Source organism: Drosophila suzukii, chromosome 2R (genome assembly GCF_043229965.1).
Source record: "Drosophila suzukii chromosome 2R, CBGP_Dsuzu_IsoJpt1.0, whole genome shotgun sequence".
Lineage (NCBI taxonomy): Eukaryota > Metazoa > Arthropoda > Insecta > Diptera > Drosophilidae > Drosophila > Drosophila suzukii.
In genome coordinates this window covers 23,049,903-23,074,561 of record NC_092081.1, presented here as the reverse complement: position 1 = coordinate 23,074,561, position 24,659 = coordinate 23,049,903, and the positions used below count along the sequence as shown (strand labels likewise).

The window sequence follows — 24,659 nt, the reverse complement described above, 5'->3', positions numbered from 1 at the left end:
GGTTTAGAACACCTCTAAAAACCATAATTTGGTAATAACTTTCTTCACCTGCCGCAGGGAGCACTTTAATCGCAAGTTTTTAATGAGAGTTCTTTTAAAGATTTTTTAATTGGATTGCAACTTTTCGGGTTTTAAAAGTATGTAATTTCTTAAATGGCGAATTAGGTTTGTAATATTTTCTGTTACAATAAATTGTATTTAAGATGTAGAACTTATTAAAATAAATCTATTAAAATTAAAACATACAATATTATGTTAATATAATCTTTATAACTGATACATATTTGGAAAATACTTCTCTTTTATATACTATACTTTGGTAAGTTTTAAGAAACAGATTAACTATGCGATCTTAAGTGAATAACTTCCATCCTGCAATCCTGCAGTATCAAAGATTAAAAAAATCTGCATTTCTTGTCACTATAAAGTACTGGATTTTCTATTCCAACGATGCACTTTGCAGTATCTAATTTCTCGCTATAACAGCATTGTTCAAGCTCGCTTAGACAATGGTTGTCCAGCACTTGGAGTTCTTCACTTATCCGGTTTTATTTCTTCACACCCCTCCCCGGGCACTTTAGAAAATGAACCAAGCCCTGAAAAAACCCCCAACAAAGCAAGGCATTTTTAATAACTTTTGAACAATGGAATGCTTTGTTTTCACTTTGATTAAAATATTTTTTCATTGCTCGTATATAGTATGCACAATATGTATGGCATAGATAAAATGGGGAGTGGGCAGCGATGGGGAACCGAATCTAGTTATAAAACAAATTATGCATTATTAAAAACACAAGAGACCAGGGAAGGGAATGGGAATGGGTGGAAGGGAATGGAAGGGACGAGGAACGTAATGCAATGGCAGTCGGAAGAAATGGAGAAGAATCACGAGACCAGAGGAACTGACAATGAAGCCGCAAAAACTTGGCACAACCTACAGGAAAAAAGAATATATAAAATATATAGACAAAAAAACCATGGAACCTAGAGCGGAATGTTAAATTTTATAAATAGAGCATAGAACAACAGAGAGTTGGGGGGAAAAGGAGGCAGCAGAGATTGAAGTGCCAGCAAATTTATGGAATACGAACATTTCCTATTTTTCCCATTTTCCTCTCCACTTTTTTGTTGATTTACTTTTGCTCTGCGCAAATTGAATCAAATGCAATGGAAAAGGGGGCGATAAAAGCAAGGGCGGGGAAGGGGGGCTGGCGAAAGCCTGTCAAGGATTTGGTTGCCGAGCTGAAAGGCAAACGAAGTTTTGTTCCTGCGACAATTTGTCGTCTAGTTCCTGCAGCCAAAGCTAAAGCTGAAAGCTGAATCTGATTCTGATTCTGATTCTCAGTCTGAACCTGACAAGATGCGAATATTTTATTATATATAGGTGGGGCCAGGCCAACTGACAATGAGCACAGCAAACACAAACAGAGCAGGGAATCCGAATCAGAATCAGTGAATGTCAAGCATACTTTAATAAGTTTAGTTAACAGAAAGTCAACTAAAAAAGGACAGCTGAGAAAGGCAGAGAATGGAAACAGGAAGCGGATGAGGGAATCTCCAAAGTGAATAGATGGGTAACTAAGTCAACTGAAAGGCGAATAAAAAATGTTTAACACCGTGCATAAGCAATGAAATGGGTTGAAATGATAAGGGAAAAATTGTGTTAAAAAGATTATTAACATTAAATGTTGAATGTTTGGTTTAATATCTGTGTAATGTTAGCATAGTGAACACTTTAAAATAAATAATTTCTTTCAGATTTGTTTTTTTGCATCAGAACCTTTTTTAAACATATACTTTCTTGTATTTAAAGATATATTACTCTTAGAATTTTGTATTATATATGCAGAAATATAATAAGGGGACTACAATTTACTAACCAGAGATTTCAATTTGTACATTGATTAAAATAAACATTTTTGCGTTTTCAGAATCTCCCAAAATGATTTCATTTTTCTTTTGTGACAGGTGGTGTTCCTAATTTTCCGCAATTGTTTCGTAGTTGTAAGGCCCGTATAAAACCCGTAAATACACATACGAACACGAGCTTTTATAAAACAATTCCCCGTCCATTCAACCGAGCAAACAAAAACCTGTAACGATATGGATGCGGCATTTAAATGTTAATTCCCGTTTAGCGTTGCACGCGTCGTATACGTAATATCGGGCAAACTGATTTTTAGTTGTGTCCTGGTGCAGTTGATGCACCACCCACCCATCCATATACACTCTTACATATATACAAACACTCTGCTGACCGACCACATTTTGAAGCGAGTTGATTTTGCAGTTCATTCAGCATGTTGACCAAAATTGGCGCGGTTTTAATGTCCTTCCCCTCAGTGTTTCCCTCACCCCGCACCCTTTGATATGAAATAAGTTTAGCTGCTATTTTGGCTATTTTCTTTCTTCTTCATTTGGCAATTTTCGCTTTAGTCCAGGGCCCAGAATGCAGAATCCACAGAGCTCGAAACAATGTGCGGACTATTAGCCAAAATGTTAAATGACACGTTGAGCGGTGTGTGGGTGGGTTGGTAACTGGGAACAGGGAACTGGGAACTAGTTTAGTTTTCGGGTTTTGTTAGTACATGATTGGGGTTTTAACTGTTTCGGGGGATTGCTGTGGGCGCTTAGCTGGTAAATAAAACACGGTACAGTTGTGCTCGGCAAAACAGTCAATTAATTTTAAAGGATTTCATGAACAGCACGGAGGAGGGAGAGTCGCAATCTGCTGCACATGCCCCAAATCATTCGCTTTCCCAATCAGATCAGAAATCCGCCAGGAATTCCTTTTCAATCTCTCGCCCAGAAATTAAATAGAATTTATCATGGCTCCGCCGCTGCAGCGTCTCCGAGGAGATGCAGCTGCTGGAGGTCCTGGCTGCAGGACCTCGCCTGCAACCGGGGCCCAAATGGATTATTAAATTTTCATGCTTCAGCTTGGCTGATAATCCGGCGAAACAAACGAAAATTGAAGTGCAACTGGCAGCACCAGGAGCAGGAAAATAGAAATGGAAGGATTCCGGCGAAGAAAAGGGTCGACTCCCCAGCCAATCTCCAGCACATGTCCCCGGGGACAACAGATTTGCTGCTTATAATGATCTGTATCTGTGTCTCACTTTGTAGGTACACTCGGACTCGGGCAGTCTTTGAAAGTGAAAAGGAAATGGTATGAAAAAATATACTTTTATCAAAGACCAAGTACAAATTAGAAGGAAATGGAATTGTATCTTGGTTGAAAAGGGTTGTAACACACAATAAATTGGGAAAAATAAGTAAATACCTGATTTTATTTTTAGGTTTTTTAAAGTATCCAAGAAAAAATGGTTTTTTTTTTGGTTCAAAGAAAGTTATATATCTTAAAAATGATTTTCCTTTGAAAGAATAAATAACAAAAATTCATAAGAACTAACATTTGATTTCAAATGAAAAGGATGAAGATTATTTGTTTTTCTTGGCTTAAAAGGTAAAGTCAATAATTGGTTTAAAATAATACAAAGAACATTATTATTATGAGTGAATTATAAGAAACTAATAACAAGGTTCAGAGGTTCAAGTTTTCATATTTCTGTATGCGTTCTTAATATTATTTTAGCCTTTGAACATATATTTATCAACTATTTACCAAAAAATTTAATAATAGTTATGAAAGGATTTTGATAAAACATCATAGAGCTTAAAATCTTCAGCTGTTTCGGAATATTTTTTCTGAATGCATGTGTATATATTGCCCATTTACTTGTGTGCCGGGCGACAATCCCTGCAAGGATTGCAACTCATTTGAGCCCAGCTCACGGGGCATGTTGCCAAGGCTCTGGTGCTCTGGTGTAAATTTCAATTTGACTGCCATGGCGAGACTCGCCGCATAAATCATACTTAGTGTCCTGGATGCCGTTCTGTTTCTCTGGCTGTTGCTGCTGCTACTGCTGCTGTTTATCCTTTATCCTGACTGCTGGCTGCTAGCTCATTTGTTGGCAACAGTTTTTGGCCTTTTGCATTGTGTGTTCATTGCATTTCTCGTTTAGTCACGCGCCAAAGTCAAAGTTTTCCCATTTCCCCCGATGAATTATGCAGCCCGGGCTGAAGGTGTTGCTCCGCTCATAAGCTTGCCGTTTTATTTTCATCTCCGCCGTTAAACGATGATTGATGACGATGGCAATTGCGATTGCCACTGCTATTGCCCGGCAAAAAGTACACGGCGATAACTTAATTGCTTTATATGGAATGTAACCCAAGAGCCGAAGCTTGGGATACTGTCATTGTCGTATCCATATCGGTGACCCGAGTTAAGAAGGGGTCACAGGTCACAGCATCCCCCACCCCATCATTCGAAGCTGGATTTGAAGTGTCCTCAGTCTTACTTCTGGTCATGGGTGCCAGGGTGTTGACCATGGCCATTAACAGCAGCCAAATGATGTTGCCCGGGGCAATTGGCCATTAGCCGGGCGATTTTTCCTATCTCGGCAGCATGTGGCAATTAAAGAATGAGCACATGAAAAGGGGCGCCATATAGAAGGTTATCCCCAGCTTATGAGATGTAAAGATGGAATTACGTTTGGTAAATACGTGCATATAGAGTAAACTTTGATAAAGAAATACTTCTATGCTGCATCAAACAGTCGATTTTCCCGTAAATTCTTAATAATACTTACTTAATACCAAAGATTACTATAATTATACAATTTTCTTTGAATTGATAATTTATTATATTTTTAGACCAATATTAAGTTACAATTTTATGGAAAGGATTACCTTTATAATATATTTTCGTCAATTACTAATAAAACTTTATTATAGTGAGTAGATAATTTTAGAAAAAGTATTGGAAGCTTAAATATCACACTGTGTACAATGTACAGTGTTCATGTTCTTGAACTGACTCGTTTAGTATATCCTCAAAATAAAAAACAATAAATTTCCCAATGCACCTTCCCATATTTGGTAAAACAATCCTGTTTTCGACTCCACAAGTAGACGGGACTCAAGACCCAGCTGTTCCCCGTTCCTTGAGCTCTTCTCTCTTTTTCGCTGGGAAAATTAAGTAAGTGAGACAATAGAAAAGCAGCTTATATAATATATGTGGACGTGGGGCACAGTGGGTTTTATTCCGCGCCTTGGTTTTTCCCGCGCTGCGACTAGAACAGCTGGTAGCTGTTACTAAGGCCACTTAAACGGTGCCATGTTTTTGCCTGGTGCTCCGTCTCTTTCTCAAGCCCTCTCCCCGTCTCCCTCTAAGCTTTCTTCTCACACTTTTGTCGTCTGGAGTGGTGAATTATACTAGCATTTTTAGCAAACGTTTAGATGCTTTTAATAGCCTCCACACACATTATAGGGCATAAAGAGACCGCCCGTCTCTTTCTCGCCACCTCTCTCTGTCTCTTTCTTAATTTCTTCGTTTGTCTCTTTCCCTCTGACTCTGTTTTTATTGTTCTTTCTCTCTTTCTGCTTTGTGGTCCAGACATTTCTTTAATTATCCAATTACAATGGCACAAACGAGATAGGCCAAAATAAAAGTAAGGATGCTGTCAACTTCTTAGTTTCTCCACTACTCTTAGGTTTTTCCTCCGCTTTTCTTCTCGTTACTATTTTTTTTGTTTAAGTTTCCACTTTGGGTTATCCTCTTGGATTTTTATGAGCTTATTTAGTCTAGCTATTTGCGCCACTTGCACCTCAAGTGTTTTCAATTTCTTGGTCCCGAATTCCTTGGGTTTTTGCTAATTATTATCAGCTAACGGGGAAGCTAAGATACTTTCAATAACTGCTAAGTCAGGGGACTTTCCCATAGAAGAAGGAGAAATTCCAGTGTTTTGAGGCTAATCAAAACCGAATTAGTTTTGTAAAATCATCATCACCAGCGGGCTTAGGGATGGGATGGTATCCCGGGTCTGGGTGTCCCGACAGCTCGTTAAATCCTTACGCCATTCCCTGCTCTCCGGCGCAGAGGAGATCCGGCCAGACGAGAATTTAATGCCGTAAATTGACTGCGTGAAATGAGGTTAATGCTCAATAATGCATGCGAGTAAATGCAGAAAGCCGACTGAGCTCGCTTCTGCAACTCCGGCTGCAGTGGCTCCTCCTGCTCCTCCTGCTCCTCCCGATCCCCCACATCCTGTCGTCCTCTGATCCTTTGACGGCCCTCGCAGTTGTTGTTTTCGTCCTTGTTCTCGGGTTATCGATGCATTGACACAAATGCTTGCCCGCACATACATACTTGAATACATACGAACCAGCACGAATCGGGAAAAAAGTGCTCTGGCGCTCAGGATTTTTGCACCAATAACTTTTGCCTTATGACAAGCCACATGAGCATAGTGGTTCTGGACTTATTGGTAAGCCATTTAATTTATAATAATAGGACTTAAAGATACATATGTATTTTATAAAAAATAAATTAGATTTTAAAATATTAAGAGTAATATTATTATATATTAACATTTTAAATTGAAAAGTCATACTAAAAATTCCATTTGATTCTTGTTCTTGAAGAAATTAGCAACACTTACATTTATAATTTAAATGTTGGGAGAAGTACTATCAAATATATTATTTCCTATTAATAAATACCACAACTGTGGTGCAGTGGTTATCTCCTAGATTGCTTTTATCTATTTTATTCTTATTTTTATTAAATAATTATATTACTTGTAAAATACCCTCATCATATTCCAGCCTATTCAATCCCACAGTCCACAGCAGCAATCGCGTCTGAAAGCTGCAAGGTAAACCAAAGAGAAAATCATTAATAAAGCAGCTTAAAATTGCATTAACACTGCAAATTTATACATATACACATCCGTATAGATTGAGCTCGTTTCAGACCAAAGAGATTTAAAAGTGGAGAAGTTAACCAATTGGTAGGGTCAGGGGGAGACAGACCGAGTGGCAGACGAGCGAATGAGGACACGGACTACTTTTCGAAGGGCAGGCATTAGTGCCCCGGACATAATGTCCTGCAAATTGTAGACATTTTTCAATTTAATGAGGTGCTTTACTCGAAATTTCTCACATGCATAAGGCAAAAAAAAGAAGGGGAGGCTGGGCTAAGTGCATCATTGAAACGGCAGCGTCCGTCTGCCAGGGCCATTAAAATGGTAAATTGTGGCCTGGAAATTGCATCATTCTTTCTGGTCAAAAGGAAGGGATTGGTCCTTTGGCCGAGCAGCGGGGCAATGGCACAGCCAACCCGACTAACTAACTGGGTAACTAACATGGCACATTACTCATACGCCGCGTGCTCAATGGCTGCCGACTGTCTGTGGACTGCAGCTCCAGTACATCATTATCCGCTCGCTTATCGCTCCTCCTCCGCTGGATTTCCCACTCCAATCCTGGCCAGCTATCCTAGCCCAGCCAGGGGCATCTTATCCACAGGCTCGTCAACGTCAAGTGCCTGGCACTCGGTGTCTTTGGTGAATTCTGCCTGCTAAAGAGGATATCACACGAGGACTCACTGTCTGTGGCTGTGTTTGTGTCTGTGGCTGTGTTTGTGTCTGTGTCTGCACTGAATCCTCGCATGTGTCAAGCGACTGCTAAAAGTCAGCCGCACCGAGTGAGGCCGAAAAGTAGGCAAACCTTTTTGAGCGGCAACTACAGTCAAAGGTCCAATTAGTAAAAGTCGAAGGCACATGATTTGAATAGCATTTCAGTTAAAGGTCTAAACGAGATCGTAAAAAGAACTCAGTAATATCTAACAAAAGGTTTGCCTTTATAAAGATTAAAAACCTTTTCAGTAAATGGTCTGAGTTATTTGAGTCAAGATACAAAATTGAAGGAACTCCTTAATATTTTCAGATAACTTTGTCTTTTTATCGATATTTTAAAAACCTATTAACAATATTTTATAAATATATTTCTAAATTCTAAATTTCTAAAACACAATAAATAATATGAATTAAAAAAAGAACAAAAGTTTGTTTTACAAATGATATATTCCTATCTTGATAATATGTGGGATTTATTAATATGTTGTAAGGAACTTGACGATGCTGAACAATAATAAAGTAGTGTGTATCATAAAGCTGATGTAAATGCCCCCTGTTTATATATTTTGTACGTGCACAATTATTAAAGATTATAAAACTCTTCAATTCAACTGTTACTCCAGAAATATGATTTAAAAAATATTTATTTTATTTTTAGTTATTTTTTGACATATAGAAGGTTATTTGTAAATTCCCCTTAATACAAAATGAGCTTTTAATTTTTCTACCATTAAAACTTTTAGTAAGCTTTATTAACAAATTGTATCCTAACTTTAAAATTATACTAGAGCTTAAGTGTAATAACCAAATATTATACTTGAGCACTCATAATATTTCGTAATAATTTGCAATATACTATGTTAAATGCAGAATTCGCATCTAAAATAGTTCCCCTTTCGGAGGTCATACTGTAGCCCCTGGCAGCAGGCGTGAAGTGTTAAAAGTGATGGAGGATCAAGGAGTGGAGGGGCGATAGCTATGTCTATGTCTCACTAAATCTTTGTGGAATTTATTTTGCCAGCTATTTTCAGTGATTTACTGTTTGCACACACACGCGGCCCGGGCTCATCTTTCAGTTCGTAGTCGCATCCGTAGTCGTATTCTGCACTCCAAACAAACTTCAAGCTGGGGCCACACCACTCGACAAAGTGTTAATGAGCGCCCACAGACACCCGCACACACTTCAATATATTTCGCCCTGGTGGCTTTCATTATACGTGTTATTTCGCAGCCGGGCCTCAGTGCGTATGCGTAATTTTTGTCACTTATGTAGTTTGCAGTTTGACAACGAAGCCGAATCCCCCGAAAACACCGAATCCCCCGACTCTGCCCATGTGTCAAGTGTTTGCAGCAGATTTTAATTTCGGCCACTTGATGTCTGGCTGGCCCCTGCAGCGTTTGCCCACCACGTTTGAAATGTGTGCGAAATAAAAAACAAGAACGGAAAATACGGAAGAAATTAAATTAAAATTTTAATTAAAACAAGCTCCTGTCTCCGGAATCTTCTGCCCATCCCGAGCACTCAGCGAAAACAGCTTAAAGCCCCGGGCCAATTTAATGAGTGCCGAGTGTGGCCTGGAGATATTTTCCTGGGGCCTTCAGCGAGCTGCGGGAATGCGGCTCGATTGACAACTTTACGAGCTCTCCTTGGTGTTTACCCAAGTTAAAGGATGGTCATTGTGCCGCAAGTGCAGGTCATCCACTTTATAACAGTTGTTCTGAGATGGGGCAGCTTATTAAAGTGCTTTGAGATTTTAATTCCTTGTCAAGAAATCTAATAAGTGTACTAATTAAAATTTCTTGAAGAGATGATACGGTATTGTACGATGCTATTACACTACTAATATTACTTATGTAACATATATTTTCGGATAAAAATTAATAAATTGATTGCAACAAATCTTGAAGTGTCTTAAAATTATTATGGTTTGGTCCATAAAATTGCTCATCCTTAAGATAGAGCTTTATATTTCCCAGTAAACGATTTTTATCATCGCTTAATAATTTAAACTAACTGGCAAGGAGAGAATTTTCCTTATTAAACAATCTTTATAGTACAAAATGTTTTGCAAAACCAATTTGATTGCGGTCTGGCGCCCTGCTGGAGATGCCACCTCCAAGGTCCTTGCTTTCCCACCCGGCCAAGTTGTCGGCCTCAGCATCATAATCATCACCACCATCACTGCCATCAGCTAATGACCCTGGAAAACGGCCAAAACAAACGATAACCGAGGCGAGCCCAGCAGGGAACTGGGGCTTGGCTGGTAAGTAACGAGGATTAGAGGCGGCTTCCAGCAATTTTCAACGTCGTAAATAATATTTCAATATATTTATATTTGCCCCCCGCCCGTTGAGCGCTTAATTGTGTTAAGATGACAATGGCTGCACTGGTCAGCTTAAAGATTGTGTCTATATTGTGGCTGCGAAGTCATGTTGCACGTTTCATTAGGATTAAGTCGTTCTGACGGCAACTTTCCGATGCACCTTTATAAGTCCGCACAATGCAATCCAAGGAGGTGGAGAGGAAAATCATAATTGAATTGATTTCTTTCATTCAGCGTTCTTTTTGTTTTCACCCCCTTTCGATGCGCTTAGCAGATTTTCTCACTCTGCTCTCCATTTACGTCCTTTGTTTTCGCTTGCCAATTTTTGCTGGCCAGCGAAATGAAAATTGAAAATTGAATATTTCCGGCGACACAATGGGATGGCCACAACAAAAGCGGCGGCAGCAACAGCAGCTGAAAGCAGTTCTGCTGACCAAACCACACAACCTTTGCCCTCCTTTCCAAAATACCCCCTAACTTCATCCCCTTTTCCCAAACTCAAGCTGCGATTTCTGCTTTTTGCGAATCGAAAATTGCATTGCTGAGGTAAAAATGGCGAGCTGCTTTGCAGGAGGGATCAGAAAATATGACAGCCAGCGGAAACGGAAATAAGCCAAGCGCCTTTGGCTGCTTCAGATTTCGAGGGACGGTTGAAAGCTGTTCGACTTGAGTCCCCAGTGAGGCGATTGAGTACGAATCCACGGAATTGGTATTCAGAATAGAAAAGAAGAGGAGTTTTGGGAGGATAACAGGTGAAATATATACTTATAAAAGTTGCGGTCAAATAAAAACCACTTAACTTATGTTTTCAGAAATCAAGTTTTATAGGCTTTTACAGAGAAATTTAATAATAATTATGCAGAAAAAACGGAGGGATAGAATTGGAAAAAAAATCAAATTTTAATTACTTAAGTATCAAAGAAAATATAATTTACATTATTCGAAAAATTATCCTTATGTGAAATTGGTGTTCAGAATAGGACAAGAAGTGAGTTTTGTAGGAATAACAGAGGGCTGTTAAAATTAAAATCACATTCCATTTTTTAGGCAATGATAACGTAATAAAATTTGGAAAAATTTCTTTTATATTAAGTTAAATTATCTGGGAATTGATTCTCAAATTAAGCCCGATTAAAGTTATACGACACTTGAATCTGAAATTAAACGTAATTAAAGTTTGAGTGTGCACAAATTAAATCCAAATTAAATCAGAGTTCAGCGGCCAATAAATTTGATTCCATTTTCATTCTACCCCTTTCCTCTTTATCGAGCATTTTGATTTTTTTATTAAACATATATTAATTTTTATCTTTTTTTTAGTTAAATAATCGTTTTTCAAAAAATAAAACCCACCAGAACTTTCAAGACTAAACTTTTAATTAAACTACCAAATTTGAAAAGAAACCCATCCTAATCCATTATTTTTTAGGGATGCATAATGTAATTTCGCTGGCAAATACTCTTATATGCATATAGATCATACAGAGCAGCGCATCCTAAGTACCCATATCGAGAAGAGCGAAGGGGATTATCCCACTTTGGCCACAATTTAATTACATTTGCCGCACAAGGGAACCCCTCAAAGCTCCCGCAGTGCATTAGAGACCGCTGGGGCATTGAATTAAACTGACATTAAAATAGATTCCGAATGGGAGCGGAGAAAAAATGCAAAAACCTCTGAACCTCTGAAGTGGGTGGCGCTGAGTGGAACGGGTGGTTCCCGGGGTCGTGCATTAAATCCACCGCAGAAAACAATGCACAAATCCTATTTGAGCGCCGCTCGCAATTAAATACATTCTGCATGGGCGGTGCAAAGGGGGTACAAATGGGCTGGTGGGCTTCAAAGTTGCCAGTGGTTTTTAGGTTGCCCGAGTGGCAGAACACACACATGGGTCCCGGGGAGAGCCACTACAGCCGGAAGTACACAAATCGCATAAAACCCAAAGGAGCACAAGGCCCGAACTGAGAGTTGGGTCCCAAAAAAGAGTGACATAAAAAGTAAACAGCGTCGACACTGATTCAAAAATGTATTCAAAATGCGCTCCAAAAACAGGAGCGAAAGTGGGTGGCTGTGGAGGGGGATAAAGGATTTTTTCCAGCGGAACACAAAACCCTAGATGGCCCAAAATGGTACCATAAAACCCTGCTCCCTCTCTTTCACTCACTCTTTTAAGCCGCATTACAAGTGCAGGAAGCTCTCTGAATCGGGATTACGAGTAGCCAAAATGCAGCTGGGTCCACGGTTCGTGGCCAAAAATATAAAACAAAAATAAAAGGAGGTATGGGGTCAGGGGGTGGTCCCCAGTGCGGTTCAGGGGTCAACAGCGAGTAAACAAGCGACTTTGCGGCGCTTTTTCCCTGTTATCGAGAGCTTCCATTTGAATGTTTTTTGTTCTTGTTTTCGGCAAATTTATGCCAAGTGTCTGATAATTGAAACGGTCAAGGGGCAAAAGATAATGCCAAAATGGAAACAAAGGGTGGTAGGGATATACGAACGGGGAAAGAACTGTAGAAGCAAATGGAGTGAAAAGTCTTAGCCAAAGCATTGAAGTGCTGAAGGGAGCATTGAAGTTATGCAAACTGCTTTATCTTAGTAGAGAAATAAAAATTAAAGCTTGACCTATATTAAAAGATAGTTTACAAAACTTATGGATTCGCGTTTAAAACATTTGTCCTGCCCTCATATTTTTGAAACTTTTTAAGAAGAGGAAGATAAATTTGAATAAAGATAATTTTGCTATTAATATTTTATAATTACTTTAAAAAGCATAAACATTTTTATAGGTATATAAGCTTGATTATTATTATTTATAACAAAAAATTACTGAAATTCTCATAGGCATTGCCTTATCCGTTGTATTTCTAAAAGGCTTGAATTTTCTTTTGAGCATTACAGTTGCTAGAAAAACTTTTGTTTGAACGTAGTCGAACATTTTAAAAAATTCCACAATAATAGAGAAATCCCGATGTCCCGCCGTTCAATGAGTGTGTTAAACAGCGGAAAGGAGTCTGCCAAGAGCAGCATGGACAAGGACGAGAAGAACCGACTAGCCCACCTGGACGCCATCATCACCCAGCTGAAGACCCAGACCCTCGGTAACCGGAGGGCGGGTAACTTGACCGAGGCCACCCTAGCCTACATATGCAGCACGTGTCGGGAGCTGTTTCTGACCCAGCCGATGCTCCTGGAACTCAGTGCTCCGGTGAAGATCTGCGGGGATCTGCACGGTCAGTTCAAGGACCTCCTGAGGATCTTTCAGCAATGCGGGATACCGCCGGCTTCCAACTACCTGTTTCTCGGGGATTACGTGGATCGGGGTCTGCACTCGATAGAAACCCTGGCCCTGCTGCTGACGTACAAGCTCCGCTATCCGGAGACCTTCTTTTTGCTGCGCGGAAACCACGAATCGGCGGATGTCAATAGGGTCTATGGGTTTTTCGACGAGTGCAAGCGAAGGTATAGCATTAAGTTGTGGAGGTGCTTTGTGGACTGCTACGACTGCATGCCAGTGGCTGCCATTGTGGCGGATAGGATCTTCTGTGTTCATGGAGGCTTAAGTCCAGATCTCAATAATCTGGACGATATACGGCGTCTCCATCGACCTACTGAAGTGCCTAGTGATGGTTTACTATGCGATCTCCTCTGGTCGGATCCGGATGAGACCACTGGCACCTGGGCGGCCAACGATCGCGGAGTTAGCTATACCTTTGGATCTGGAATAGTGGAGGGCTTCCTGCTGCAGCACAAGTTCAACCTGATCGTCCGCGCCCACCAGGTGGTGGAGGATGGCTACGAGTTCTTCGCAGATCGCCAGTTGGTCACCATCTTCTCGGCCCCCAACTACTGCAACATCTTCGACAACAGCGGAGCCGTCCTCGTGGTGGACAACAACCTGGTCTGCCACTTCGTCATCATCCGGCCGAGACCTGGGATCCGGCCCACGGGATTCGAGTCCGACAGTGGATCCAGTGGTCCCGTCGGACCTCCACCCTCGGCCAAGGAAAAGAAGGTGTAAGATAACAGCTTGCTTGAGAGGTTAAAATAATAAAATGTATATAAAATAATAATAAAATAAATGATCAATATAATGTTGTTCTTTAATTTTTGCATTAAAAAAATAAATCAGTGTTTCATATACACCTCAAAAGTATTTCCGAACTTAATAAATTTTCACCTCTTTCAATTTATTTAAGAGTTCAATGGCTTGGCGTTTCTGTTAATAGGTTCACAAAAGGCTGGTGTGCTATAGACCCATTTTTTATTTAATTTAATTTAAGCAATGTAAATACTAGTAGCGAAGTAATCTTTTAATATGTTTCATCCACGTTTCCCTGTTTCCACAAAATAAATATGAAATATTAAAAAACCTTGGCGTTTAATTAATAGAATCCATTAATTAAAAGCCATATTTCTCTTTTCTTTGTTTGGGTTGGAATCAATAAAGTGGCTCGCAATTGTGGCTTAATCGAAGGACAATTGAAGGTCACCGCAGCCGTGAAGCCGGCAAAGAAATATGTAATAAATCTTCATTTAAATTTAATTAAAATTGCCAATGACCGAGAGGGTGGTGGATACAAAAGCGGGGTGGAAATGGGACACAAATCTGGCGCCGAGACGAGAGGAGGGGGGCTAAGGAGACCCAGGGGGTCAGAGGTTAACTGCTTGGCAGGTGAGTGAGGTGGCGGCGGCGGCTTCTGTTTGACTTTGCAAAATGTCTACCTGGCCACACTTTATGCCAGGGAAAATAATTCCATGCGCAAATATTTGAATGCGGCCGACGGGAGAGTCTTTCTGCCCGGGGCGGAGGTCTCCTTCTGTAAACCCGCAGGCGAAACCCATTTTGTTTACAAAAACCAAGCTTCGTAATTTATACATTCATGTGTGTAAACATAAACAAAGGTTTTCCAAGGCAAGGAAAACCGCCGGCAGGTGAAAGGCGGTTGGGGGGGGTAGGTAAAGAAAATAACTTTAATAATCTGGGCAAACACAAATAATTACACAGCTTGCGTGTGTGTGTGTAGAAAAACAAGCAACTGTCTGCATAAATATTTATTATGTGTTCAATTGCAATGGCCAAAGGCATTGGCAAATGAGGGTGGCGTATACGTGATTTCTGATGCGCAGCCGGCACATAAATCACATAGTTGCGGCCGCCTGCGGCCATTTTGAATTGTAATTAATTTGTAATTTTTTGCGCATATTTATCGAACAGTTGTATCCCATTTAAATCAATTGTGTAACGAATTTGTTAAATATTTTATGGTCGGCGTAAATTATGAATTACAAATGTAGCCCCGAAAAGTATGCAACAGCCGCTGGAATTCCTTTGATATTGATAGGCTTTCCATTCCGATTAAATATTGATCAAAGGGAAGCCGCACCTCTTCACACTTTTCAGATTTCCACACTTCCCCTATATGGCTTAATACGGGACCCGATAAAATATAAATGAAAGCCAAGACACTTGCCTTTATTGGCACCAAAACTTTATGTCGGCATTCGGAGGCGTAACACAAAAAAGGCAGAAATTAAATAAAAATGTAAGCCGAAACGCTGAAATGATATGGGGGCACTTAAAGGTGCCACATGTCGGGGGTAAATAGCCTCCAACAGGACGGCAGATGATGTATAAAAATGTCAACGGCAACAAGAGGCGAACTTGTAAGTGTCAGCAGGAGATGGGGAAAACTTTACCAAACGGTGTCAAAACATAAAACGAAAATTAAGCAAAAGAAAAAGGCACATCTCGGGTTTTTTGTACTTTTTAGTGGCCCTACCTCTGGTCCTGACACCTGCGCACATCCTTGAGGATGGCCAGGAAATGAGAAAATAAAGAGAGCAGCAGGACTGGCAGGACTACCTGCAGCTGAATCTGATGGCTGATAGCCATAAAAAATACCTCCACTTTCCTTCGCGCCATCTTAAAACTCAGCCGTTACCATTATACTTAAAGGTTATAGGGCCCGGTTCCAGTGGCTGGGTTCCGGAATCCTGGGAGCAGTGGACCAGTGGAGCGCAGTGGCCCGTGTTCCAGTTGCTCCGTTTGCCGCGATCCCCAATCTAATTGGCATGCAAAGGTCGTCGCCAGCTGTCCACGCAAAGAGTCGCCCTTGATGATGACCACTTTGGGTGCCCCAAGTCACTCCCAGGAATTCTGGGTAGGAATCATTTTTAAGGCGATTTTCTCCCCATTCTTTTTTGTACTTTGTAATCTCTATTTTGTAATTAAAATAAGGGAAGATAGCAAATATTTCTTCTTCGCCTCCACTTCTTGTGGTAATTACAGTGAAATATTAATCTTTATAATGTCATTCAAAGTTCATTATGGGCTTCTAAAATGTGTACAATGATTTTATAACAAGTCCCAAAAATATTCCTCCGTAATATTTTACTTAGTACTAATATTATATTTGAAAAATACAAACATTTGTTTTATTTATATGGTAAATATAAAAGTAAAGTCATACACTTTTTAAAATTTTAATAGAAAATAACAAGAGATATTTAAAATTTCGATCCATGATCAAACGTTATGTACATCGATTTAAAATTGGGAAGTACATGTTAGAGATAAAACAACTTAAAAGCGAAGACTACATACAAATGCCTCCAACAATTATTTAATAAATCGGGCTATAAATATAGCGTGTCATAATTATTTTGAAGCTAAAAATATAGATTTTTAAATATTACTTACTCTTTAAGATTATGTTATAATGTTCTATAAATCAAGATAAGTAAAGCTAGTAAAAGGACTTAAAATTATAATATTTTATTATGATACAAATTTATATATATAAGATATTTTTTATTCATTAAGTACTCCCACTTTTCCAGTGTATCTTAATAATCCTTAACGCCATTTTCCCGTTAACCGATTCAGTTGCTTACATAATTCGAAATCAAAACACGGGCTTTGTTTTTGTTGTTCTCGACCACGTGCGAGCTGAGCTGCGAACAGCTGATTAGGCGTAAACAAAAGTCAGATGGTTCGGGAGAGAGAGTCGTGGAAAATACTGGAGAGATATTACGCACAAGTAAGAGCTTTCACGCTCCCCGGAAAAAGGGCTTTACCGTTTCGCTCAGTTTGCGTCCGGAAAACCAGCTTCACTTTCATTCGGAGCTTCGGTTTTCGTCGCGATTCGGTTCGTTTTCGCCAGGGAAATCAGAAAAAGTCGGCAGTTTGCCGTGGCAAGTCGAAGCCTGAGGTCGTGTCGGAGGTCGCAGCTTGGTTTTCCGATCCATCTACATATCCATCGGATTTCGCTACAGCAGCTCCATAAATTCGCGCTCAGTTCGTCTGCAGAAGTCAGCAGAAGCGGTTCACAGTCGTCCGTGAATCCATTTTCAACCCGGAAAAGCAGTGTTTTGTGTCTGTGGTGCGTGATTCTGAATTGTGTAATTGTAATGGATGTCCTTCGTTAAGATTAAATATTAAATTTTCAATGCTCCGCGGGGCTGGTTAACCCCCCACCACCCACTGACTCCATGGCGGCTACGTGATTTTTTATAAAGTGCCTCTGCAAATACAAAATAAGAGTAAAGCAAATATAAAAGGAGAAACGCGTGCCACATCCGTCAATGGCCATCAGGATTTTTCCCCTGCCGTTTTTATTTTCGTGTTGGCTTTGTTTTTGTCCTTGTGTTATTCTTTCCCAGCGGTTTTTGTCCCTTTTTTCGCCATATGCCGCAACTGAATTTGGCCCGATTTTGATTTTTATTGCCATTCGCCCTTTTTGTTGCTCCCCTCTGAAGCGTTTGCATAAATAATTGAATGCGCCTAGAGGTGCAATAAAAACCCGTGCGACCCATTGAAATATTGACCCAGCTGAACCCACAAAGGGACCAGCCACGAGTCCTTCGGTTGAGTTGGCCAAGCAGGCATTCATCATTGAAATAACAGCGGATGGTTTTATATTTTTAATGAAATATAAAACTCGATGGTCCGCGAAGGAGGGAGCAATCTATTAAAACATTTAAAAAAACACATATGAAAGTTGAATTGTCAAGTTTTTTATTGTTGTCTATAAACTGGAACGTAAATCACTTAAATTGATAAGAGAAAATAATATCATAAATAATAATGACTAACGATGGCAATCATGGTTATAAAACATATAATACCTGCATTGAAAAAACAAAAAAACCAATCCAAACAATTGAATAATATAAAAACCATTTTAAGCTTTTAAAAAACAGTAAAACTTTAAGGATATATCAGGGAAAAAAAGGTGAAACGCATTTAATATGTACCTGTGTAAGAATATAACAATAACATTGTATGTGCTGGAATCAATCGATTTGTAAAAATCCTGCAGGCTTTTAAAAAACTATTTGCCAACTCACAAAACGGTGACACCGATTTCACACAAGGTCTATTTCAATCTCCCCAAAAAAATCACACTTTAAAGGCATTTCAGGGGGAAAAAAGAGAAACGAACCAAAAGTGTAACCAAAATATTTCAGCCACATATTTCTTGGCTGGCTCACGTCGCCAGGTTGCAGGACTCGGATCCTGGGCTCCTGGCCGTGCTGGTGTGGGTCCGTGTCCTTTTTGGCTCGTTGGTTGGTTGACCTCCAGGCACCACTAATTGCTGCAATTTTTCAAGCTCCACAGAGCGTCGCCGGCCCTTAGTTGGCTGCCAGAAAAAAGTATTTTTGCTTTGCATTTCTTTCTCTTTTTTGGCTTTGCCAATTTCCATGGAAATGCAACTGTGAGTTTTTGATATTTATCAACCTAAAAAATAAAAAAGCACTTGGGATGAGAAGACGGCGGAGGAAACTGCGAAATTTCTGTGGTCGTCCTCGAAAAGTCCTTGACATGTTGGACCCATCTAATGAAGAATGATTGCCAACGGTTCGCCTCCTGGGATTTTACTCATTTTTCAGTTCCCGCTGGATTTTCGCCATGACTAATGATGACCAAACAATGAGCCATTTAAGGATGGCAAACAAATATTGTCCGCGCATAAAAAATCAATTATTGAGCAAATTGCTTTTTAATTAATAGCAAATATGGCCTAATGAATGCGACAATTGTATAAGCGAGATTAACAAAACCGAGAAAAGCTTAAAGAAAATATTTGCAGAGTATTTCACAATGTTTGATTTCTTTTCTTGTTATTTAAATAATGTTTTAATAGGTTGTATAGCATATGAAATGAACGAGTAACATACGAAAAAGTGCAATCAAGAGATATAAACGGGCATTTGTGAAAGTGAAGTGCGAAACCGAAATGCACCAAAGCAAACGCTCCAGCGAATTGTGCAATCAATACCAGTACCAAAACCTAAACCGAAACCGAAACCAAAACCAAAGTCAAGGATCCAGCGGAGTCGCCCGTCGTCCGACGATGGGCCGGAACAAAGGAGCCTCCGCCGGAGCGGGAGCAGTCAGCTGTGGCCTGTTGATGCTCCTGCTGCTCCTCCAGCTGGTGGGTGAGCGCCTGGCGACGCCATCGCCCTCCTCCATGCAGGCGCCACAGAAACGAGGTAAGTGCTGCGATGTGCACGAAAAATAACTAGGGGCGCATTCCTGAAGAATTCGCGTTTTTTCTTTTTTAAATGTTTCTCTGCTTTACAATACACTACAAGATTCATTAATTATTTTTGAAGTCTTTTGTAACATTTACAATTGTTTATATACGATTAAAGGACTGTTCCTGAAGAATTCGCGTTTTTTTTAATATTTCCTAATTTTATTTTAATATTCTGACACATTCTCAGAAATGCCTTATTATTTATATAAGCCTCTCACAACATTATAATTTGTTTCAGTAATCTGAAATCATTCTAGCCATAGATGTATTAATTATTGTATCATTCTTATAATTTATTCAAAGTGAATACAAAGCGCTGCAATGATTTACGTTTCATTATGCAATGTGCTGAACAGCCATTTGTATCCCACTCAGATGACTATTTGTCTATTAAATATATTTAAAGTATGTTTATGTTAGTATGAAAATTGATCTAACGGGATAAGGTTCTAAGGAAGATAAATTATTTTGCATATAAAGTTTAATTATTAAACATCTGGCTTAGTTATTCTCTTAGCAATAACAAAACTTAGTACAACTTAATAGTAGTACTTGTTCTTTTTATTGTTTAATATATTCTTTATCCTCTATATGCTCTATCTCCTACCTACTAACTAAAATATTTATGATTATTAATATTTAAAGTACTTAATACCAACCTAAAATAGGCCCGATTCCTTTAATTTTATGGTATTTTTTTCGGTGCAACCACTGTCGTATATAATGGCAAATAAATGTCAAATAACATAGCTCTAACCCCCTTCCCCTTCCCGTTCTCATATGGCTTGTGTGTTTGCTGTGTTGCGGGTAAATACTCGTAGGCAGGACAAAAGGCGCACCACGTTGCGTATACGCTACGTTGCCATGGCACCGCGCTGCCATTGTTGCTCTAGCCGGAGCACTAGTCCTCATACCGACGACTGAGGCTGTGGCAGTATTTTATTAACATTACATTGCTTTCAACTCGGCCTGACATAATAGAAAATTGAATTGCCACGATGGGCGTGGTGGAACGGAGTTGGATGGCTCTGAAGAGGGGGAGGACATTTGAACCCAGGGCCATCACAACTCAAAAGGAACCAACCCAAGGCTAACCGCCGCCTTCAACCCCCGGCAGCTCTGCAAGTGATGCAATTAAGTGAACAGCTCTGAAGGATGCAAAACATAATTGAAGCCAGAGTGCCATGAGGTCCTGGCATGCGATAATGATGAGAGATGATGGGCCATCGGAATGCTGAGTGGCTGCCGGTGGATAAATCGATTCGGAGCCAGAACAGAGCTTTAGTGTTTTCTATGTAAAGATAGTTTATTGTTTAATATATTTTTAAATATTTAGTTGGACTGATAATCCTTTGAACTAATTCCCTAATTAAATTGTGGAATACTGTCTAAGTTGACAAATGATAAGAAGTTTATTATACATCACAGAAATGAAACACTTCCCAGAATTATCCATTATTTTCTATTATGCAGATGGTTTAGTGGTTAATACATTTTTCAAAGAATTATATTCTGGAACCCATCCAAGCAATCCTTTTAACTACTTCCTTAATTTAATATGGATAATATCTAAAAGTTCAGAAATGATTACAATTTTAATATACTCCCCATCAAACGCCGCCACAAGGGAAGCCGTAGAATGTAAATTCGAAGTAGAATTCTTGGAAAATATCCATCAGGGAGCTGGATTTTCTCTCGGCCAGCAGCCAGCTTTTCCTAGCCTCCATTGCTTTTCCTGTTTTGTCTTGTGAACTTTATTTTCGCGCTGCTCCATTGGCTGCTAGGATACTTGGACCACATTTGCCTCCATCCCGCTCCTGGTTTCCATCCTGCTCCCCGAACTTTTGCTTTCATTTGACGCTGGGGAACAATATTGTACCGAGTCGGGTGTCCTTTATTCATTCTTCTTGCGCTGCCAGATGCCGCGTCTCGAGAGCTCCCACAACATGCTTCATTTTATTATGCAACAACCCACGGAAAAAAAGCGGAAAACTTGCTTCTTTATAGGGCAATGGCAATATATATAGTATATATATCTACCCATAGCACGGGAATAGAAAAAAAACAAGAACAGGAGCGGGAGCGGGAAAAAAACTTGACGCGACATTGTCGTAAATAAGAGGCAAAAACTTTGGCTTTGTTTTCGCCAAGGACCAAGGAGCCAGGATCCAGGGCCAGGGAAGAGAGAATAGAGAAGGCGGCGGGAGAAAGTTGTGAATGAATATGATAAGTTTCCGCCACGACTGGTGTATTGGCCATGTGTGGACAGCCGTCATAAATTTCCAGTGCTAATCCAATGCGGGGCCACACTTTATATAGGTGAAGTGAACTTTATGGATACTTGAACCAGCCCCCGGACAGAGAAAGTTTTATGGTTTGTGAAGCGTGAAATATGCAACAAATTGAGGGGAAGAAAAGCCACAAGGAAAAGCTGAGAAGGAAACAATTCTGCCACTTTCTTAATTTAATGCTTTGATTGCGTACTTTTAATAAAGCAGCTCAGAAGTAGGTTACGACCTCACAAACCAATAAAGAAAAAGAAAATACGGTGAAGTACCTAGAAATACCTACCCTCCTATGATATTCACATGTGAAATAGATTTCGGAATGTATTTTCACAACAAAGAGCTTGCCTTTATTGCTAAATTAACATTGTTGTTTTTGAGAAATATGTAGCAGTACCTATAACCTTAAAATAATAAATTAAAATTTAATAATAAGAAATGGCAATTCTTCGATTAAATGTTTTCGAAAATTGTTTAATATGATCTGTATTATCATAATATCTTATAAGTTTCGTATAAGTTAGTTCTATTTAGGTTCAGGAATACGTTTATTACACAATTATCATACTGAGTAGCGAGAAAGCCGAAAGTTAAACCACTCGCCTGACTTCAAAGAAATGCTTTAGGTAGTACACCTCCAAGATGGTCATGATGATTAGCAACATGGGTCCAAATATAGACCATGCCAAGACCCGGAGCTCCACCATATCGCTTACTTCCAAGTGACCGCGATAGCGAAAGTGCATGTACTCCTGTTCCATCTTGACGGCTCCCAGTTTGGAGGACAATTCGTTGATCATGGTTTGTACCGTGGCCTGCTCGATCACATCGTCCCACCGATTCGAGGTATCCTGGTAGTACTCCAAGGCCCTGGCTATATGGAACTGGAACATCAGGATTTTTGGGGTCAGCGTGGACATCTTGTTGTCGAAGCACAGTTGATAGAGTCCATCTTTCATGGCCGTGAAGGTAAAACTGCCCTGGGTGTCCTGCTCAGAGTGATGGAGGGGATCATCTGCTGGTCCCGAGATCGCCACACCCACATCCCTGAAGCCGCCCTCCATGACCTCGAAGGATATGGTAACCTTATCACTGAAATTGGCGTGATCGTAGAAGCACATCGTCTCGTGGGCATCCACTGTGATGATGAAACAACGAGCTGATTTCAAAAGAACCAGGACAACTAGAATAAGCGACAGCATTTTTGATATATTTCGTTACTGGGTTCCTTAATTGAGTACATTTCTATTGAGGTTAGGGACTGGAAAAGTAAATGAGAAGACATTATTCCCCCGGCCAAGCTGAATAATTGAATGCTGTGCTAATTTAACCAACTTCTCTTCATTACAGAACGACCGTCCACCCCATTTTGATCCCCTCCCTGTACAAACACCCTCCAAATCAAATTAAGATGATAAAAGCAAATTGCAAATTGTCAGATCCCAGTGCCCCGCCCCCAAAGTCGGCCCCTTGGCAATGCATATTTGATGTTATCGATTCCTTGGCCCATCAATTGTCAAAATGTCATGCATTTTTAATGCCATTGGGGCGGGCGGACACACATTTGGATTTTCCGCAAATCATTCTTCTTGCTCTTGCCATTCGCCCATTGAATTTTGAAGCGATTTATGGCCTTTGTGTTCAGTAAATTTTAATGCAAAATTCTGAACATTTTTCAATTGTTCTTTTCCCTCTTTAAAAGCGAACTAAATTTATGTAGTTATAATTATTTTCGGCTGTAATTTCAGTGCTTTGTCCGTGGGCAGAGTGCTGAAGTGAACAAAAATGTATGTATACTAATATTCCCGTACATTGTTTGCATCAGTGAAATCAAAACTTTTGTTAATGTAATTCCGCTAATTGCCATATTCCATTTTTTCCAATAATATTTCCCTAGTCGCAGTAATAACTGCTATTAAAGCTTAAGGTAATATTTTTGCTATTTTATGATGCTGTATTAAATTGCGCGGAAATGCATACGGCTTCCAATTGTGTTTGGTCATGTGAAACCATACGAAATTATCGCCGCTTCAGCGAGACTATAACAAATTGATTCAATTGCTGTAAAAATGTACTCCCTTCAACAATTTGTTTATCGCCAACGATCCGCAGTTTATGTCGCACCTTAAAACAATTTTACGAGTCGTCAACTCGACAGCCAGGAACCCCTTCAACTCCACACGGACCCTCAACTATTTGCAAAATGTTCTCACACCCGGTCCTCCAAAAGTCTGCCCTTCCCTTTCTCCCTGGGTACACCCATCTCACTCTCTATCTCTATAGAAACATTCTACAACTATTTGCTGTGTGCTCTACTTAAACATTTTTTCCCCGTTAGCTTCGCTTGTTCTTCATGGGTTTTTTTTCTCGAGTTCGTTTGAGCCCGCACTTTTGAATATCCTTTATGATATTCAATTTCAAATTCTAATGCTTTAAGCGATTAAGTACACGCTTTACGCCACTTAACTCCATGTCGCCCGCTTTAGACGGTGTCAGCTGCCCTGCTGCCCCTCAAGTCCTCCAATCCCCACTCCCCGACGAATCCCAGCCAGATCCTATCCTGATCCTATCCAGTTTCGTCCCTTCCCTGCGATTCGCGGTATTTGCCGACTTCAGTTACTTTAGGCGCCGGGAACACTTGATGCCTGCCTGCCCCTGCCTATCCTGCACTGAGAAAAACATCTTGGGACTCTTCTACCGAGAAGGGACCTTAAACGAAGATGTTATTCTTATCTATCACTATTATTATTATAATAACTAGAAGTTGAAATTATCGAATCCCGGTTTAAATAAGTGATTATCATCGGTTTGAACTCAACGTATGATAAAACTACGACTATTAGAATTTATAGATATCAGGTATATTGGTTCCGTATTGAAGGTGTTGAAATTGCCTACTCAATGTGATCAAATCTGTGCAAACTAAGGCAAGAAATACTTTGAAGTTAAATACTTTTTATTACATTAAGTTTATTCATGAAAGACTACTTTATATGTTTCTGAACAGGTAACTAAACTTAATTCCTCCT

The 24,659-nt window shown here is 39.8% G+C and overlaps 3 protein-coding genes across 4 annotated transcripts in view; 2 read left to right on the top strand and 1 right to left on the bottom strand.

Moving 5' to 3' along the window:
- The first annotated feature begins 12,683 nt into the window (after positions 1 to 12,683).
- Positions 12,684 to 13,865, top strand: PpD5 (Protein phosphatase D5). Its single transcript, XM_017074577.4, has one exon. The coding sequence runs from the start codon at positions 12,772 to 12,774 to the stop codon at positions 13,819 to 13,821; it is 1,050 nt and encodes a 349-aa protein (XP_016930066.2). The 5' UTR covers positions 12,684 to 12,771; the 3' UTR covers positions 13,822 to 13,865.
- Positions 13,866 to 16,987: 3,122 nt separating this feature from the next.
- LOC108009873 (uncharacterized) overlaps positions 16,988 to 24,659 on the top strand; it is a 63,142-nt gene continuing 55,470 nt past the window's right edge. The window contains exons 1-2 of one of the 2 annotated variants that reach the window (XM_017074576.4): positions 16,988 to 17,185; positions 18,950 to 19,298. In XM_017074576.4, coding sequence (XP_016930065.3) covers positions 19,043 to 19,298 — 256 coding nt within the window. In that variant the 5' untranslated portion in view covers positions 16,988 to 17,185; positions 18,950 to 19,042. Of the gene's footprint in view, positions 17,205 to 18,949; positions 19,299 to 24,659 lie in introns of both variants that reach the window. The other variant, XM_070994680.1, reaches the window with a different exon arrangement.
- Positions 22,137 to 22,939, bottom strand: LOC108009875 (transmembrane emp24 domain-containing protein 2). Its single transcript, XM_017074579.4, has one exon. The coding sequence runs from the start codon at positions 22,830 to 22,832 to the stop codon at positions 22,221 to 22,223; it is 612 nt and encodes a 203-aa protein (XP_016930068.2). The 5' UTR covers positions 22,833 to 22,939; the 3' UTR covers positions 22,137 to 22,220.

Bases quoted from the DNA above. Each gene is read 5' to 3' on its own strand.
- PpD5 (XM_017074577.4), top strand. From the start codon at position 12,772: ATGTCCCGCCGTTCAATGAGTGTGTTAAACAGCGGAAAGGAGTCTGCC.
- LOC108009875 (XM_017074579.4), bottom strand. From the start codon at position 22,832: ATGCTGTCGCTTATTCTAGTTGTCCTGGTTCTTTTGAAATCAGCTCGT.